Here is a 19,974-nt window from a genome sequence, read left to right on the forward strand (position 1 = left end):
GCCTGGTGCAAACTGGTGAGGATACCAGAGACACGTCCTTTCCATTCTTTGTCGTTGGTCAGCCTGGTGCAAACTGGTGAGTATACCAGAGACACGTCCTTTCCATTTATTGTCGTTGGGCAGCCTGGTGCAAACTGGTGAGTATACCAGAGACACGTCCTTACCATTCTTTGTCGTTGGGCAGCCTGGTGCAAGCTGTTGAGTATACCAGAGACACGTCTCTTCCATTCTTTGTCGTTGGTCAGCCTAGTGCAAGCTGGTGAGTATACCAGAGACACGTCCCTTCCATTCTTTGTCGTTTGTCAGCCTGGTGCAAGCTGGTGAGTATACCAGAGACACGTCCCTTCCATTCTTTGTCGTTGGTCAGCCTGGTGCAAGCTGGTGAGTATACCAGAGACACGTCCCTTCCATTCTTTGTCGTTTGTCAGCCTGGTGCAAGCTGGTGAGTATACCAGAGACACGTCCTTTCCATTCTTTGTCGTTGGTCAGCCTGATGCAAGCTGGTGAGTATACCAGAGACACGTATATTCCATTCTTTGTCGTTGGTATTATAAGCCTGGTGCAAGCTTGTAAGCATACCAGAGACACGTCCTTTCCATTCTTTGTCGTTTGTATTATAAGCCTGGTGCAAGTTGGTGAGCATACCAGAGACACGTCCCTTCGATTTATTGTCGTTGATCAGCCTGGTTTAAGCTGGTGAGTATACCAGAGACACGTCCTTTCCATTTATTGTCGTTGGGCAGCCTGGTGCAAACTGGTGAGTATACCAGAGACACGTCCTTTCCATTTATTGTCGTTGGGCAGCCTGGTGCAAACTGGTGAGTATACCAGAGACACGTCCTTTCCATTCTTTGTCGTTGGGCAGCCTCGTGCAAGATGGTGAGTATACCAGAGACACGTCTCTTCCATTCTTTGTCGTTGGTCAGCCTGGTGCAAGATGGTGAGTATACCAGAGACACGTATATTCTATTCTTTGTCGTTGGTATTATAAGCCTGGTGCGATGCTTGTAAGTATACCAGAGACACGTCCTTTCCATTCAAGCCTGGTGCAAGTTGGTGAGCATACCAGAGACACGTCCCTTCGATTTATTGTCGTTGATCAGCCTGGTTTAAGCTGGTGAGTATACCAGAGACACGTCCTTTCCATTTATTGTCGTTGGGCAGCCTGGTGCAAACTGGTGAGGATACCAGAGACACGTCCTTTCCATTCTTTGTCGTTGGTCAGCCTGGTGCAAACTGGTGAGTATACCAGAGACACGTCCTTTCCATTTATTGTCGTTGGGCAGCCTGGTGCAAACTGGTGAGTATACCAGAGACACGTCCTTTCCATTCTTTGTCGTTGGGCAGCCTGGTGCAAGATGGTGAGTATACCAGAGACACGTCTCTTCCATTCTTTGTCGTTGGTCAGCCTAGTGCAAGCTGGTGAGTATACCAGAGACACGTCCCTTCCATTATTTGTCGTTTGTCAGCCTGGTGCAAGCTGGTGAGTATACCAGAGACACGTCCCTTCCATTCTTTGTCGTTGGTCAGCCTGGTGCAAGCTGGTGAGTATACCAGAGACACGTCCCTTCCATTCTTTGTCGATCGTCAGCCTGGTTTAAGCTGGTGAGTATACCAGAGACACGTCCTTTCGATTCTTTGTCGTTGGTCAGCCTGATGCAAGCTGGTGAGTATACCAGAGACACGTCCCTTCCATTCTTTGTCGTTTGTCAGCCTGGTGCAAGCTGGTGAGTATACCAGAGACACGTCCTTTCGATTCTTTGTCGTTGGGCAGCCTGGTGCAAACTGGTGAGGATACCAGAGACACGTCCTTTCCATTCTTTGTCGTTGGTCAGCCTGGTGCAAACTGGTGAGTATACCAGAGACACGTCCTTACCATTCTTTGTCGTTGGGCAGCCTGGTGCAAGCTGTTGAGTATACCAGAGACACGTCCTTTCCATTCTTTGTCGTTGGTCAGCCTGATGCAAGCTGGTGAGTATACCAGAGACACGTATATTCTATTCTTTGTCGTTGGTATTATAAGCCTGGTGCAAGCTTGTAAGCATACCAGAGACACGTCCTTTCCATTCTTTGTCGTTTGTATTATAAGCCTGGTGCAAGTTGGTGAGCATACCAGAGACACGTCCCTTCGATTTATTGTCGTTGATCAGCCTGGTTTAAGCTGGTGAGTATACCAGAGACACGTCCTTTCCATTTATTGTCGTTGGGCAGCCTGGTGCAAACTGGTGAGGATACCAGAGACACGTCCCTTCCATTCTTTGTCGTTGGTCAGCCTGGTGCAAACTGGTGAGTATACCAGAGACACGTCCTTTCCATTTATTGTCGTTGGGCAGCCTGGTGCAAACTGGTGAGTATACCAGAGACACGTCCTTTCCATTCTTTGTCGTTGGGCAGCCTGGTGCAAGCTGGTGAGTATACCAGAGACACGTCTCTTCCATTCTTTGTCGTTGGTCAGCCTGGTGCAAGATGGTGAGTATACCAGAGACACGTCCCTTCCATTTATTGTCGTTGGTCAGCCTGGTGCGAGCTGGTGAGTATACCAGAGACACGTATATTCTATTCTTTGTCGTTGGTATTATAAGCCTGGTGCAAGCTTGTGAGCCTACCAGAGACACGTCCTTTCCATTTATTGTCGTTGGGCAGCCTGGTGCAAACTGGTGAGTATACCAGAGACACATCTCTTCCATTCTTTGTCGTTGGTCAGCCTGGTGCAAGCTGGTGAGTATACCAGAGACACGTCTCTTCCATTCTTTGTCGTTGGTCAGCCTGGTGCAAGATGGTGAGTATACCAGAGACACGTCCTTTCCATTCTTTGTCGTTGGTCAGCCTGGTGCAAGCTGGTGAGTATACCAGAGACACGTCCTTTCCATTCTTTGTCGATCGTCAGCCTGGTTTAAGCTGGTGAGTATACCAGAGACACGTCCTTTCGATTCTTTGTCGTTGGTCAGCCTGATGCAAGCTGGTGAGTATACCAGAGACACGTCCCTTCCATTCTTTGTCGTTTGTCAGCCTGGTGCAAGCTGGTGAGTATACCAGAGACACGTCCTTTCGATTCTTTGTCGTTGGGCAGCCTGGTGCAAACTGGTGAGGATACCAGAGACACGTCCTTTCCATTCTTTGTCGTTGGTCAGCCTGGTGCAAACTGGTGAGTATACCAGAGACACGTCCTTACCATTCTTTGTCGTTGGGCAGCCTGGTGCAAGCTGTTGAGTATACCAGAGACACGTCCTTTCCATTCTTTGTCGTTGGTCAGCCTGATGCAAGCTGGTGAGTATACCAGAGACACGTATATTCTATTCTTTGTCGTTGGTATTATAAGCCTGGTGCAAGCTTGTAAGCATACCAGAGACACGTCCTTTCCATTCTTTGTCGTTTGTATTATAAGCCTGGTGCAAGTTGGTGAGCATACCAGAGACACGTCCCTTCGATTTATTGTCGTTGATCAGCCTGGTTTAAGCTGGTGAGTATACCAGAGACACGTCCTTTCCATTTATTGTCGTTGGGCAGCCTGGTGCAAACTGGTGAGGATACCAGAGACACGTCCCTTCCATTCTTTGTCGTTGGTCAGCCTGGTGCAAACTGGTGAGTATACCAGAGACACGTCCTTTCCATTTATTGTCGTTGGGCAGCCTGGTGCAAACTGGTGAGTATACCAGAGACACGTCCTTTCCATTCTTTGTCGTTGGGCAGCCTGGTGCAAGCTGGTGAGTATACCAGAGACACGTCTCTTCCATTCTTTGTCGTTGGTCAGCCTGGTGCAAGATGGTGAGTATACCAGAGACACGTCCCTTCCATTTATTGTCGTTGGTCAGCCTGGTGCGAGCTGGTGAGTATACCAGAGACACGTATATTCTATTCTTTGTCGTTGGTATTATAAGCCTGGTGCAAGCTTGTGAGCCTACCAGAGACACGTCCTTTCCATTTATTGTCGTTGGGCAGCCTGGTGCAAACTGGTGAGTATACCAGAGACACATCTCTTCCATTCTTTGTCGTTGGTCAGCCTGGTGCAAGCTGGTGAGTATACCAGAGACACGTCTCTTCCATTCTTTGTCGTTGGTCAGCCTGGTGCAAGATGGTGAGTATACCAGAGACACGTCCTTTCCATTCTTTGTCGTTGGTCAGCCTGGTGCAAGCTGGTGAGTATACCAGAGACACGTCCTTTCCATTCTTTGTCCTTGGTCAGCCTGGTGCAAGCTGGTGAGTATACCAGAGACACGTCCTTTCCATTCTTTGTCGTTGGTCAGCCTGGTGCAAGCTGGTGAGTATACCAGAGACACGTCCCTTCCATTCTTTGTCGTTGGTCAGCCTGGTGCAAGCTGCTGAGTATACCAGAGACACGTCCTTTCCATTCTTTGTCGTTGGTCAGCCTGGTGCAAGCTGGTGAGTATACCAGAGACACGTATATGCCATTCTTTGTCGTTGGTATTACAAGCCTGGTGAAAGCTGGTGAGCATACCAGAGACACGTTCTTTCAAGTTATTGTCGTTTGTATTATAAGCCTGGTGCAAGTTGGTGAGCATACCAGAGACACCTCCTTTCCAGTTACTGTCGTTGATCAGCCTGGTTTAAGCTGGTGAGTATACCAGAGACACGTCCTTTCCATTTATTGTCGTTTGTCAGCCTGGTGCAAGCTGGTGAGTATACCAGAGACACGTCCTTTCCATTCTTTGTCGTTTGTCAGCCTGGTGCAAGCTGCTGAGTATACCAGAGACACGTCCTTTCCATTCTTTGTCGTTGGTCAGCCTGGTGCAAGCTGGTGAGTATACCAGAGACACGTATATGCCATTCTTTGTCGTTGGTATTATAAGCCTGGTTTAAGCTGGTGAGCATACCAGAGACACGTCCCTTCGATTTATTGTAGTTGATACGCCTGGTTTAAGCTGGTGAGTATACCAGAGACACGTCCTTTCCATTTATTGTCGTTGGGCAGCCTAGTGCAAACTGGTGAGGATACCAGAGACACGTCCTTTCCATTCTTTGTCGTTGGGCAGCCTGGTGCAAACTGGTGAGTATACCAGAGACAAGTCCTTTCCATTTATTGTCGTTGGGCAGCCTGGTGCAAACTGGTGAGTATACCAGAGACACGTCCTTTCCATTCTTTGTCGTTGGTCAGCCTGGTGCAAGATGATGAGTATACCAGAGACACGTCTCTTCCATTTATTGTCGTTGGTCAGCCTGGTGCAAGTTGGTGAGTATACCAGAGACACGTCTCTTCCATTCTTTGTCGTTGGTCAGCCTGGTGCAAGCTTGTGAGTATACCAGAGAGACGTCCCTTCGATTTATTGTCGTTTGTATTATAAGCATGGTGCAAGCTGGTGAGCATATCAGAGAAACGTCCTTTCCATTGATTGTCGTTTGTTTTATAAGGCTGGTGCAAGCTGGTGAGCATACCAGAGAAACGTCCTTTCCATTTATTGTCGTTGGTATTATAAGCCTAATGCAAGCTGGTGACCATACCAGAGACACGTCCTTTCAAGTTATTGTCGTTTGTATTATAAGCCTGGTGCAAGCTGGTGAGCATACCAGAGACACGTCCTTTCCAGTTATTGTCGTTGATCAGCCTGGTTTAAGCTGGTGAGTATACCAGAGACACGTCCTTTCCATTTATTGTCGTTGGTCAGCCTGGTGCAAGCTGGTGAGTATACCAGAGACACGTCCTTTCCATTTTTGTCGTTGGTATTATAAGCCTTGTGTAAGCTGGTGAGTATACCAGAGAAACGTCCTTTCCATTTATTGTCGTTGGTATTATAAGCCTGGTGCAAGCTGGTGAGCATACCAGAGACACGTCCTTTCCATTTATTGTCGTTGGTCAGCCTGGTTTAAGCTGATGAGTATACCAGAGACACGTCCTTTCCATTTTTGTCGTTGGTATTATAAGCCTTGTGCAAGCTGGTGAGTATACCAGAGACACGTCTCTTCCATTTTTGTCGTTGGTATTATAAGCCTGGTGCAAGCTGGTGAGCATATCAGAGAAACGTCCTTTCCATTTATTGTCGTTTGTTTTATAAGCCTGGTGCAAGCTGGTGAGTATACCAGAGACACGTCTCTTCCATTCTTTGTCGTTGGTCAGCCTGGTGCAAGATGGTGAGTATACCAGAGACACGTCCTTTCCATTCTTTGTCGTTGGTCAGCCTGGTGCAAGCTGGTGAGTATACCAGAGACACGTCCTTTCCATTCTTTGTCGATCGTCAGCCTGGTTTAAGCTGGTGAGTATACCAGAGACACGTCCTTTCGATTCTTTGTCGTTGGTCAGCCTGATGCAAGCTGGTGAGTATACCAGAGACACGTCCCTTCCATTCTTTGTCGTTTGTCAGCCTGGTGCAAGCTGGTGAGTATACCAGAGACACGTCCTTTCGATTCTTTGTCGTTGGGCAGCCTGGTGCAAACTGGTGAGGATACCAGAGACACGTCCTTTCCATTCTTTGTCGTTGGTCAGCCTGGTGCAAACTGGTGAGTATACCAGAGACACGTCCTTACCATTCTTTGTCGTTGGGCAGCCTGGTGCAAGCTGTTGAGTATACCAGAGACACGTCCTTTCCATTCTTTGTCGTTGGTCAGCCTGATGCAAGCTGGTGAGTATACCAGAGACACGTATATTCTATTCTTTGTCGTTGGTATTATAAGCCTGGTGCAAGCTTGTAAGCATACCAGAGACACGTCCTTTCCATTCTTTGTCGTTTGTATTATAAGCCTGGTGCAAGTTGGTGAGCATACCAGAGACACGTCCCTTCGATTTATTGTCGTTGATCAGCCTGGTTTAAGCTGGTGAGTATACCAGAGACACGTCCTTTCCATTTATTGTCGTTGGGCAGCCTGGTGCAAACTGGTGAGGATACCAGAGACACGTCCCTTCCATTCTTTGTCGTTGGTCAGCCTGGTGCAAACTGGTGAGTATACCAGAGACACGTCCTTTCCATTTATTGTCGTTGGGCAGCCTGGTGCAAACTGGTGAGTATACCAGAGACACGTCCTTTCCATTCTTTGTCGTTGGGCAGCCTGGTGCAAGCTGGTGAGTATACCAGAGACACGTCTCTTCCATTCTTTGTCGTTGGTCAGCCTGGTGCAAGATGGTGAGTATACCAGAGACACGTCCCTTCCATTTATTGTCGTTGGTCAGCCTGGTGCGAGCTGGTGAGTATACCAGAGACACGTATATTCTATTCTTTGTCGTTGGTATTATAAGCCTGGTGCAAGCTTGTGAGCCTACCAGAGACACGTCCTTTCCATTTATTGTCGTTGGGCAGCCTGGTGCAAACTGGTGAGTATACCAGAGACACATCTCTTCCATTCTTTGTCGTTGGTCAGCCTGGTGCAAGCTGGTGAGTATACCAGAGACACGTCTCTTCCATTCTTTGTCGTTGGTCAGCCTGGTGCAAGATGGTGAGTATACCAGAGACACGTCCTTTCCATTCTTTGTCGTTGGTCAGCCTGGTGCAAGCTGGTGAGTATACCAGAGACACGTCCTTTCCATTCTTTGTCCTTGGTCAGCCTGGTGCAAGCTGGTGAGTATACCAGAGACACGTCCTTTCCATTCTTTGTCGTTGGTCAGCCTGGTGCAAGCTGGTGAGTATACCAGAGACACGTCCCTTCCATTCTTTGTCGTTGGTCAGCCTGGTGCAAGCTGCTGAGTATACCAGAGACACGTCCTTTCCATTCTTTGTCGTTGGTCAGCCTGGTGCAAGCTGGTGAGTATACCAGAGACACGTATATGCCATTCTTTGTCGTTGGTATTACAAGCCTGGTGAAAGCTGGTGAGCATACCAGAGACACGTTCTTTCAAGTTATTGTCGTTTGTATTATAAGCCTGGTGCAAGTTGGTGAGCATACCAGAGACACCTCCTTTCCAGTTACTGTCGTTGATCAGCCTGGTTTAAGCTGGTGAGTATACCAGAGACACGTCCTTTCCATTTATTGTCGTTTGTCAGCCTGGTGCAAGCTGGTGAGTATACCAGAGACACGTCCTTTCCATTCTTTGTCGTTTGTCAGCCTGGTGCAAGCTGCTGAGTATACCAGAGACACGTCCTTTCCATTCTTTGTCGTTGGTCAGCCTGGTGCAAGCTGGTGAGTATACCAGAGACACGTATATGCCATTCTTTGTCGTTGGTATTATAAGCCTGGTTTAAGCTGGTGAGCATACCAGAGACACGTCCCTTCGATTTATTGTAGTTGATACGCCTGGTTTAAGCTGGTGAGTATACCAGAGACACGTCCTTTCCATTTATTGTCGTTGGGCAGCCTAGTGCAAACTGGTGAGGATACCAGAGACACGTCCTTTCCATTCTTTGTCGTTGGGCAGCCTGGTGCAAACTGGTGAGTATACCAGAGACAAGTCCTTTCCATTTATTGTCGTTGGGCAGCCTGGTGCAAACTGGTGAGTATACCAGAGACACGTCCTTTCCATTCTTTGTCGTTGGTCAGCCTGGTGCAAGATGATGAGTATACCAGAGACACGTCTCTTCCATTTATTGTCGTTGGTCAGCCTGGTGCAAGTTGGTGAGTATACCAGAGACACGTCTCTTCCATTCTTTGTCGTTGGTCAGCCTGGTGCAAGCTTGTGAGTATACCAGAGAGACGTCCCTTCGATTTATTGTCGTTTGTATTATAAGCATGGTGCAAGCTGGTGAGCATATCAGAGAAACGTCCTTTCCATTGATTGTCGTTTGTTTTATAAGGCTGGTGCAAGCTGGTGAGCATACCAGAGAAACGTCCTTTCCATTTATTGTCGTTGGTATTATAAGCCTAATGCAAGCTGGTGACCATACCAGAGACACGTCCTTTCAAGTTATTGTCGTTTGTATTATAAGCCTGGTGCAAGCTGGTGAGCATACCAGAGACACGTCCTTTCCAGTTATTGTCGTTGATCAGCCTGGTTTAAGCTGGTGAGTATACCAGAGACACGTCCTTTCCATTTATTGTCGTTGGTCAGCCTGGTGCAAGCTGGTGAGTATACCAGAGACACGTCCTTTCCATTTTTGTCGTTGGTATTATAAGCCTTGTGTAAGCTGGTGAGTATACCAGAGAAACGTCCTTTCCATTTATTGTCGTTGGTATTATAAGCCTGGTGCAAGCTGGTGAGCATACCAGAGACACGTCCTTTCCATTTATTGTCGTTGGTCAGCCTGGTTTAAGCTGATGAGTATACCAGAGACACGTCCTTTCCATTTTTGTCGTTGGTATTATAAGCCTTGTGCAAGCTGGTGAGTATACCAGAGACACGTCTCTTCCATTTTTGTCGTTGGTATTATAAGCCTGGTGCAAGCTGGTGAGCATATCAGAGAAACGTCCTTTCCATTTATTGTCGTTTGTTTTATAAGCCTGGTTTAAGCTGGTGAGCATACCAGAGAAACGTCCTTTCCATTTATTGTCGTTTGTATTATAAGCCTGGTGCAAGCTGGTGAGCATATCAGAGACACGTCCTTTCAAGTTATTGTCGTTTGTATTATAAAGCCTGGTGCAAGCTGGTGAGCATACCAGAGACACGTCCTTTCCAGTTATTGTCGTTGATCAGCCTGGTTTAAGCTGGTGAGTATACCAGAGACACGTCCTTTCCATTTATTGTCGTTGGTCAGCCTGGTGCAAGCTGGTGAGTATACCAGAGACACGTCCTTTCCATTTTTGTCGTTGGTATTATAAGCCTTGTGTAAGCTGGTGAGTATACCAGAGACACGTCCTTTCCATTTATTGTCGTTGGTATTATAAGCCTGGTGCAAGCTGGTGAGCATACCAGAGACACGTCCTTTCCAGTTATTGTCGTTGATTAGCCTGGTTTAAGCTGGTGAGGATACCAGAGACACGTCCTTTCCATTTATTGTCGTTGGTCAGCCTGGTGCAAGCTGGTGAGTATACCAGAGACACGTCCTTTCCATTTTTGTTGTTGGTATTATAAGCCTGGTGCAAGCTGGTGAGTATACCAGAGACACGTCCTTTCCATTTTTGTCGTTGGTATTATAAGCCTGGTGCAAGCTGGTGAGCATATCAGAGAAACGTCCTTTCCATTTATTGTCGTTTGTTTTATAAGCCTGGTTTAAGCTGGTGAGCATACCAGAGAAACGTCCTTTCCATTTATTGTTGTTGGTATTATAAGCCTGGTGCAAGCTGGTGAGCATACCAGAGACACGTCCTTTCAAGTTATTGTCGTTTGTATTATAAGCCTGGTGCAAGCTGGTGAGCATACCAGAGACACGTCCTTTCCATTTATTGTCGTTGATCAGCCTGGTGCAAGCTGGTGAGTATACCAGAGACACGTCCTTTCCATTTATTGTCGTTGGTCAGCCTGGTGCAAGCTGGTGAGTATACCAGAGACACGTCCTTTCCATTTTTGTCGTTGGTATTATAAGCCTGGTGCAAGCTGGTGAGCATACCAGAGACACGTCCTTTCCATTTATTGTCGTTGGTATTATAAACCTGGTGCAAGCTGGTGAGTATACCAGAGACACGTCCTAACGCGTGTGTGTATATGCTACGGTGTCCTAACGCGTATGTATATGCTACGGTGTCCTAACGTGTGAGTGTATATGCTAAGGTGTCCTAACGCCAGTGTGTGTATGCTACGGTGTCCTAACGCGTGGATGTATATTCTACTGTGTCCTAACGTGTGTGTGTATATGATACGGTGTCCTAACGCGCGTGTACATATGCTATGGTGTCCTAACGCGTGTATGTATATGCTATGGTGTCCTAACGTGTGGGTGTATATGCTACGGTGTCCTAACGCGTTTGTGTATATGCAACGGTGTCCTAACGCGTGTGTGTATATGCTACGGTGTCCTAACGTGTGTGTGTATATACTACGGTGTCCTAACGCGGGTCTGTATATGCAACGGTGTCCTAACGCGTGTGTGTATATGCTACGGTGTCCTAACGTGTGGGTGTATATGCTACGGTGTCCTAACGCGCGTGTGTATATGCTACGATGTCCTAACGCGTGTGTGTATATGCTACGGTGTCCTAACGCGTGTGTGTATATGCTACGGTGTCCTAACGCGTGTGTGTATATGCTACGGTGTCCTAACGCGTGCGCTCAAAAACCGGTGTTCACGGTGCGTTAATCCGTGTAGATTCGTAGCGGATGTACGCAAAGTGTGCACCTCGCGATCGGTTTTTACGTTTACTCCGTAAACAAATAATTACGTAAACATAATTTAACTTACAGACGCGGTTGGTTTTAAATCTTTCCTCGGATTTCTGCGTAAAATGTAATTGATTTATTTATGGCCTCATTTAGGAGTTTTATGGGACTATTACGCCGTCGGCGCTTGGCGGGTCAAGGCAATAATCTAAATACTAATGGGACGGTTGAGTTCCCACTACAGCAATGATAACTCATTATCCCCGAATGTCCAATGTGTAATTTCTAATGTTTGAATGACACATTGTTCTAAATAAACCGTGACGTGGAAATAGATAGTTGTTTTAAAATCAATAATATTTCCGCTATTCAAAGTGTGCAGTGAGGCCATTTTATCAACTGTCATTTCTGAGACGTACATCCAATCGCATTTTTCGCTTCAACAAACTCTCACGTTAATTTCAAGATTTACAGTATATACTATTCAAAAGAAGTTAATAAACACACGATTCTTTCATATGACTATGGTCAGGGCTCAGTCACACATTCAGGATTTTTACTGCCGTCCTTGACAGGACCATTCCCGATTAAAATTTGTCATAAGTCTGATCAAGATCCTGTGATTCGTGGCGGGAAATTCACAAACAATTAGATCCCGATTCAGGCGTTTCCAGTCGAATTCGTCCCAATTCTCCCGTTCTCAATCCGAATCTGATCCGATTTGTATCTCCCGCATGGTACAAAACGACCGAATCTGTCCTGACAGCGTCCCGATTCTCCCGAATGCGATCCGACAGAGATCAGGCAGTGACCGGACAGTGAACCGACAAAGGCGGTTCGCATTCGGCAAGATCTGTACGCAATTTGAACTCAATCGCCAAGAAACGGCAATGAAAAGTTCATGCCCGTTCATCACGACAGCGTCCCGATCCACAGGACACCGTCCAGACAACACAGGACATTGTTACGATTTTGATCCAATACAGCAGAATCTGTCACGACATAGTCACGATTGTAACCCGACTAGACAAAATCGGCTGAGTTTCCCGAATGTTACTGGACGCACCATACTGTCGGGAGTGCTTGGCCGACCTCTCTGGACCTTTCCCGATCCGTAGGGCTATGTTGCGAACGTATACGACTGCGTTCAGACAATGATAGGTCATTCCAGATTATTGAGGATATTAAACCGACTTTTTCCTGTCGTAGCGCGGTCAGATCTAAAACGGGAGCCATAATCGGCACTGTGTGAACCTGGCCTTTTACAGCGAGAAAGCGAGAAAGCAAGGAAGCGAGGAAACGATAGAGCGAAAAAGCGATATTTCCAGTAAAACCGTAAATTAAAAAGTGCCTGCCGATATTCAGTGATCCATCCATTCCTATAATTCTCACAGCTATTTTGCCTCTTATTTTACCATGAATATTTTCTTGTATTGTAGTAAATTAGCAAGATTCACATACACTAAGAAAGAAACATCTTTGCGTGTTTAAAACATTTTTTCGCTATTCCTATTTTTCATTATTATTCATAATTCTTCCTCATTTCCAATCAGCCATGATTGATATATATTTGGATTTTAAATGATTTATTTAGAACGTATTGACATGACCCGCCACGCGCTTTCGGCATGAAACTCCTAAATAGGGCCATAAATCAGTCACCTACTTTTTGCGCATAAATATATAGTCGTAGTATCACCTATGTCTGTACAGTTGAATTATGTTTCAGTAAAAAGTGAGACAATTTCAACATTCCCTCCATATAGGTATCATTTGAAATGTGACTGGAAACAATCACTTGTGTTACCGATTTCTCGTCTCGCGTCATCGCTTTCTCGTCTTGTGCTCTCGCTTTCCCGTCTTGTGCTTTCTCGTCTTGTGCTATCGCATTCTTGTCTCTTGTTATTGCTTAATCATCTCGTCTTATCGCTTTCCTGTCTCGTGTTATTGCTTTATCGTCCCGTGTTATCGCTTTCCTGTCTCGTGTTATTGCCTTATCGTCTCGTGTTATTGCTTAATCATCTCGTCTTATCGCTTTCCTGTCTCGTGTTATTGCTTTATCGTCTCGTGTTATTGCTTAATCATCTCGTCTTATCGCTTTCCTGTCTCGTGTTATTGCTTTATCGTCCCGTGTTATCGCTTTCCTGTCTCGTGTTATTGCCTTATCGTCTCGTGTTATTGCTTAATCATCTCGTCTTATCGCTTTCCTGTCTCGTGTTATTGCTTTATCGTCTCGTGTTATCGCTTTCTAGCGGCCGTAATTGAAGACGATAAAGCGATGTCCCCACTCGGCCACCATATTTAACCACTAGGCTTCCTCACCGACCCGTCACGTCTCGACGATTAGGCTCAGTAAATTTCTTCAAGTGCATTGCAATTTTTTTTTGACGGCCGTTAATCGACACACCAAAAAAGGTTGCACAGGCGACTTAGACGTCTAAGGCGTCGCAATTCGCTGTGCAGAGTTGCGTCCCTTGGGCGCGACAATAACCTATGACCGTGGCTTCGAATTCCGGTTCGCCACAGTAATGTTTCAAGGTTGTCACACCCATACACGATACCGTGTGGCCTGCATCACTTCGGGATTTCCTCCCACATTAAGTATAACTGGGATACTGTTTCAGTCGTCATTAAATCCAACTCACTCACTCACTCACTCAATGATCTGAAATGTGTCAATCCAGCTGAGCTTACTGGGAACACTACCGTCTGGATTAACTGAAAAACCACGCCGAAAACTGAAAATCTCCGCAAAGGGGCGTTAAACTAACTCATTCACTAAAGGATTTAAGTTAAAAGTGTACGTTGTTGTTCATTCTGTTGTAGGCTTGACGTCTTCGTTACCAACAACACCTGTGAAGTACACACTTTACGCCGGTTACAAAACCTGGAACGAGGTTTACGCAATATGTCAAGGTCAAGGTCAAAACATGCTCACACTGAATACATTAACGAAATATAACAACTTTCAGGAAATCAACGCTGATTGGAAAAATAATTCACAAATGTGAGTATATTGTTGGCGAATCAAGATTATCCTTGTGTAGGTATTGATATAATTAAAAGGAACAAGAATTGGATCAAAGGGCAGTTACCTCAAATTTGATTTATAATTTCAGCCACTCTTTTTGTTCGCCGGTTGATATTTCGGGACAGACTATTACATATTTGAGGGTAGGATGGGTTGGCGGATTTGGGGGGATGTCGTAGAAAAATTATCTCCAGAAAGGTTTAACAAAACAATGGCGTGTTTTGAAGCTTTGACCGACAAGAAACAAAACTGCCTGTGACAAAATTCCCAAGCACCACTTACGAATACTTAACGGCGAGTTGCTCAATGGTTTACCCTTATTACAGAGATGCACCTTGTGCATCCGTGAACAATTGAGTTGACTGTGCTAGGTTTGTGACGGGTGACATCGGCGCTCCAGGACACCCTCAACTTTTGGCCAACACCTGATATCACATACAAAACCGATGTGTATTGCAGGACAAGAGACTACTGGACTGGACTTCATCAACCTGAACCGAACAACGCCAACGTATCAAACCTAAGATGGTCCACGGACTGTGAGCCTCTTGGATGGGTCATCTGGGGTGGTAACAATGAACCCGATCATCTAGCCGATCACCGATGTATGCGACTACGCGATGAAGGGCCCACTGGGTTCATGACCAGGGAATGCAGCGCCCGATACCAGATTGTCTGCGAGGAATACACAGGTGTGTATTTATCCTCAGTAATCCAATGGTTTGTCCACCTGTAAACAACACCAACAATACCACATTTTGGACCGAACACGGCGGTAGGAGGGTAAAAAATATAAACAAACTAGAATCTCGTGTTGAACTGATCTTGTAACATTTTGGATTTAAAGTTGTTGTTTTTTGTTATGCCAAAGACAAGTACATCAAACTTGTCATAAACGAGTCAAAACGTAGCAGTTAGCAGTTAAAATCAACATTTTAATCTCGACTAGACGCTTCATATAATGTCTTTAAATGAGATCTTTTACACTCTCTCTCATACAATAACCCTCTCGATTCCGAAATATTGATTTAACAAAGGAAAACCGACACAAAATACTGATATAACCTCGACAGTTATTCCCTTTGGGCGAATACAGGGTATGTAAATATTTACAATACTACAATAGTAGGCCATTGTTTCCTCTCAGAACTGCCCGTTTAAGTTCGTTTTCGAAACTTAACCTGACGCATCCACCTATATAGACTCGTGAGGTCCTTACACAGAGAATTATCATGTGGCAGTAAAAGATGGACTTTTATTAGACTGTTTCTCCCTTCGAATCCCTTATATGGACAGTGTTTCTTGTTTAATTTCTTTCTCTATGCTTTGTTGCAGGTGTTTGCTCTTTTGAAATTATTAAGTTAATGAAGACGTCCGGACTGACCTTCCTTTGGGAGGCGGCTGGGATGACAATACAAGAATGCATGGATGCTTGCAGAAATTATTCGTCAGGGTCCGAGGAATGTGTGGCTTTCCATCAACTAGCCTCATCTGGCGGGACACCCTTCTGTCAATTTTATGGTCGGGAGTCGGTTTTCGTTAAAAGTAATCCGTCCCTAGTAGCTGACAGTGAAGCAAAAACATACGTCAAAAGATGCATCGAAGGTAAACGACCGAAAATATCCACGATAGGTACCATTGTGTTAATTATTATTATTTACAGATCAAAATTTTTAAAAATGCAGCAAAGAGGGTTTGGGCGATCCTTGTACAGTCTGGCTGGTTAGGCTCATCATCAGCTCAGGGCCCGTGTCTTCTCTACACGCAGCCCAGACAGCGAATGGGACTTCTCCCAGATTGGTTTGTTGTTTAACGCCTCACTCAGCAATATTGCAGCTATATGACGGCGGTCTGTAAATAATCGAGTCTGGACCAGACAATCCAGTGATTGATATCATGAGCATCGATCTACGCAATTGAGATACGATGACATGCATCAACCAAGTCAGCGAGCCTGACAACCCGATCCCGTTAGTCGACAAGCATATTCGCCTTTTACGGCAAGCATGGGTTGCTGAGGACCTATGCTAGCCCGGATCTTCAAAGCGCGGCCTCGTCAAACCCACCCAGAACTTTTCGGAGAATGTGCAGACTCCCCAACACTGCATCCTTCTGCATCACCCAAATTGTCAGAAGTGCTATATTCCCGGTAGCAAACCCGGGTACTCTCCTAATGTCAGTCAACAGATTGGGAGGTACCAAACCTAAGGCACCGAGAACAATGGGGAGTCGGGACAACCTGGTACTTGGGATGTAAAAGCGTGACATTTCGAAAGCGAGGTCCGCATATTTGCCATGCTTTTCCTTAATCTTGTCAATCAAATTAGTGTAAAAAAGGACAGAAAAGATCGATGATATAAAGGATTTCATTGGACTTATCCAAAAGGACAAGATCAGGATTGTTGGCCTGGATACGTCTGAGGCTGACAACGGGCCTATTCCAATGAATTTAATATTTATTGAAAGTGGTTACTGATAGGTAACTTTATATGCCTGCCGCACTCAACAATATTCCAGCTACATTTCTGCGGTCTGTAAATAATCGAGTCTGGACCAGACAATCCAGTGATTGACATCATGAGCATCAATCCATGTAGTTTGTTTGTTGTTTAATGCCACACTCAGCAATATTCCTGCTATATGACGGCGGTCTGTAAATAATCGAGTCTGGACCAGACAATCCAGTGATTGACATCATGAGCATCGATCCACGCAATTGGAATCGATGACATGCATCAACCAAGTCAGCGAGCCTGACCACCCGATCCCGTTAGTCGCCTCTTACGACAAGCATAGTCGCCTTTTACCTCAAGCATGGGTTGCTGAAGACCTATTCTATCCTGGATCTTCACGGGTCCAATCCATGTAGTAAGCTTACGACATGCACCAACCAAGTCAGCGAGCCTGACCACCCGATCCCTTTAGTCGCCTTTTAAGACAAGCATAGTAACCTTTTACGGCAAGCATAGGTTGCTGAAGACCTATTCGGCCTGGCAGGAGTACTGTAGTGCCGCGTCAAACAAAAAGCAAACACTTACTTTTTTATGCAAACTGGACGGCGTGTGCTACCGGTAGGACAGGCAATCGGCGTACATCTGGTGCCAGTTTAAGTGATCCATCCACGCGGTGGAATCTGTTTCGGTGGGTGATCGAGATTGGTTATTCTGTCTATGACGTTTTATATGTCTTCCCGCAGGTGTGTATGCCCCGAAGGCCCCGAAAGTTGCAGCCAATGATGACATGGCACCGGTAGTTGTCTGCAACTCAAGCGTTGATGAAACATCATCTGTTTTTCATTCAGTTTCTACTCAAACACAACTACTTTCAATTTCGCCAACGCCTACGCCAGTGGGTCCTTCTTCGCTTCTGACAACGTCCTTGCAAGAGTTGACATCGCCATTGGTGCCCAGTGTCCATGTAACAGTCGACCCTTCGTTTCAGTCAACGTACGCGTCCATGCAAAAGTTGACCTCACCATTGGTGCCAAGCGTCGACAAAGCATTCGAATCTTCATTTCAGTCAATGTCCATGCAAGAGATGACATCGCCGTTGATTCCAAGAGTCCATGTAACAGTCGACCCTTCGTTTCAGTCAACGTACGCGTCCGAGCAAGACATGACCTCACAGTTGATGCCAAGCGTCCACGAAACATTCACTGTGTCGGTTTTCGATGCATCACCGGTTCTCGATGCGTCGCCAAGTGTATCCGACTGGGAAGGGTCCGTTCAGTCGATGGGGTCAGATTCCAATTCCAAATCTTCTCTGTACACCAAAGCTCCTAATCCCCATAAAGATCCGACTTCATTGGAATCAAAGACGTCCAGTGACGAACATCCGTTGCCTTCAAGTATTCCCGATGGAAAAAATGTAACTCTGTCAACACTGAAGTTGAAAGATGCTTCTTTGGCTCCATCCGAATCAAGTGTATATGGTAAGTTGTCCCTGAGGAAGAATAGGTCTTCAGCAACCCATGCTTGCCGTAAAAGGTGACTATGCTTGTCGTAAAAGGCGACTAAAGGGATCGGGTGGTCAGGCTCGCTGACTTGGTTGATGCATGTCATCGATCCCAATTGGGTTGATCGATGCTCATGATACTAATCACTGGATTGTCTGGTCCAGACTCGATTATTTACAGACCGCCGACATATAGCTGCAATATTGCTGTGTGCGGCGTTAAACAACAAACCAACCAACCAACCCTGAGGTTCTAGAGTTATGAACTGTTTGAGTGAGTGACTGAGTAACTATGGTTTTTAGCAATATTCCAGCACTATCACAGAGTTGACACCAAAAAATAGGCTTCACACGTTGTACATATATTGGGAATCGAATCCGGGTCTTTGCCGTTACGGGCGAGCGCATTAACCACTAGACTACCCCATCGCAATATAAACTGTCTGGGGTGTTTTGGTTGTTTAACGCAGCATTCATGACAACGGGTTGGAAATAATCGAGTCTGGCAAGACAGTGCTGTCGGGGTGTACGAACGTGACCATCCGATCGACGAAGTCACCTTTATCGACCAATATATACTCTTTTTCAATACATTTGATGACATTGTAAGCGATCTTCCTACTCTGTAAATGAATGGTTTGACCTCTTGCCCCTTGTCTTGTTCCTATACCTAGGTCTAGTAGCAGAACTTTGTTCCGAGACCCTGTTTTTGTCGTTAATTAGTATTCGCAATATCGTGTACGAAGAGGTGACTGCTAAGTACACTGTCTACTGTAGCGGTTCACTTGTACAGATCATGATCTGGACTTTGAGAGCGACGCTTTAACATGTATCGTGTGACTGACAGGTCTGTATGCTGCGCACGTGACCCGTGTTTAAACTACCTTTAAATAGGTCTTCAGCAACACATTCCTGCCGTAAAAGGCGACTACGCTTGTCGTAAAAGGCGACTAACGGGCTCGCTGGCTTGGTTGATGCATGTCATCTATCCCAAATTGTGTGTATCGATGCTCATGATATTAATCACTGGATTGTCTGGTCCAGACTCGATTATTTACAGAGAGCTGTCATATAGCTGGAATATTGCTAAGTGCGGCGTTAAAAAACCAACCAACCAACCTCTAAATACTAGTATATTGGGATCGCCTTTCTGTTTACCATGGACATGTGAAAGGAACATATTTCTTCACCTGAGGGTGAAAAATGGCATATTCTGATTATTTTTCCACAGAGGTTACCCTCTGCACCTGCAGCTGCAAGGACGACGACAACACTGACCTTGACGAATTGGACCTTGCAGTGGACAGAAAGAAGATGTCTGCCTACAGGAGGTCCAAGACTTCGGCTGTAGATGACCGCCCATCTGCCAAGGCTATTGGTAGTACAGGAACCGCCATCTTAGTGTCCGTGTTCGTGTTCATCGCGTGTATGGACTTAGACAGGGCTGTGAAGTTCATACAACATATCTTTAAAAAGCGGAGCACTGGACAGGTCTGATTTTCTTGAGGACATGGTTACCATTTTAGATCTAGTTCCAGCCATGTTAAATGGTTTGTTTGTTTGTTGTTTAACGCCGCACTCAATATTTCAGCTATATATAGAGGCGACAACGGGTGATCAGGCCCACTGACTTAGTTAATGCATGTCATCGTACCCAAATTGCGTGGATCGATGCTCATGATGTCAATCACTGGATTGTCTGGTCCAGACTCGATTTTTTACAGACCGCCGTCATATAGCTGGAATATTGCTGAGTGCGGCGTTAAACAACAAGTAAACAAACAAACATGGTGAGATTATCCATGTGTCCATCACTGGGTTCAAGATGCGATTATTTACAGACCGCCGTCATAAAGCTGGAATATTGCTGAGTGCGGCGTTAAATAACAAACATTATTTGAGTAAGCAGGCTAGTGGTACA

General features: G+C 45.8%; 1 protein-coding gene across 1 annotated transcript in view; it reads left to right on the forward strand.

Annotated features, from left to right (window-relative positions):
- LOC124118189 overlaps nucleotides 1-19,612 on the forward strand; it is a 28,358-nt gene extending 8,746 nt beyond the window's left edge. Inside the window, exons 3-7 of the mRNA XM_046480306.2 lie at nucleotides 13,895-14,075; nucleotides 14,559-14,791; nucleotides 15,435-15,704; nucleotides 17,296-18,030; nucleotides 19,285-19,612. Coding sequence (XP_046336262.2) covers nucleotides 13,895-14,075; nucleotides 14,559-14,791; nucleotides 15,435-15,704; nucleotides 17,296-18,030; nucleotides 19,285-19,550 — 1,685 coding nt within the window. The 3' untranslated portion in view covers nucleotides 19,551-19,612. The remainder of the gene's footprint in view (nucleotides 1-13,894; nucleotides 14,076-14,558; nucleotides 14,792-15,434; nucleotides 15,705-17,295; nucleotides 18,031-19,284) is intronic.
- The last annotated feature ends 362 nt before the right edge of the window (nucleotides 19,613-19,974 follow it).

The sequence above is a fragment of the Haliotis rufescens genome, unplaced genomic scaffold, assembly GCF_023055435.1.
Source record: "Haliotis rufescens isolate VD_foot unplaced genomic scaffold, xgHalRufe1.0.p SCAF_12, whole genome shotgun sequence".
NCBI lineage: Eukaryota > Metazoa > Mollusca > Gastropoda > Lepetellida > Haliotidae > Haliotis > Haliotis rufescens.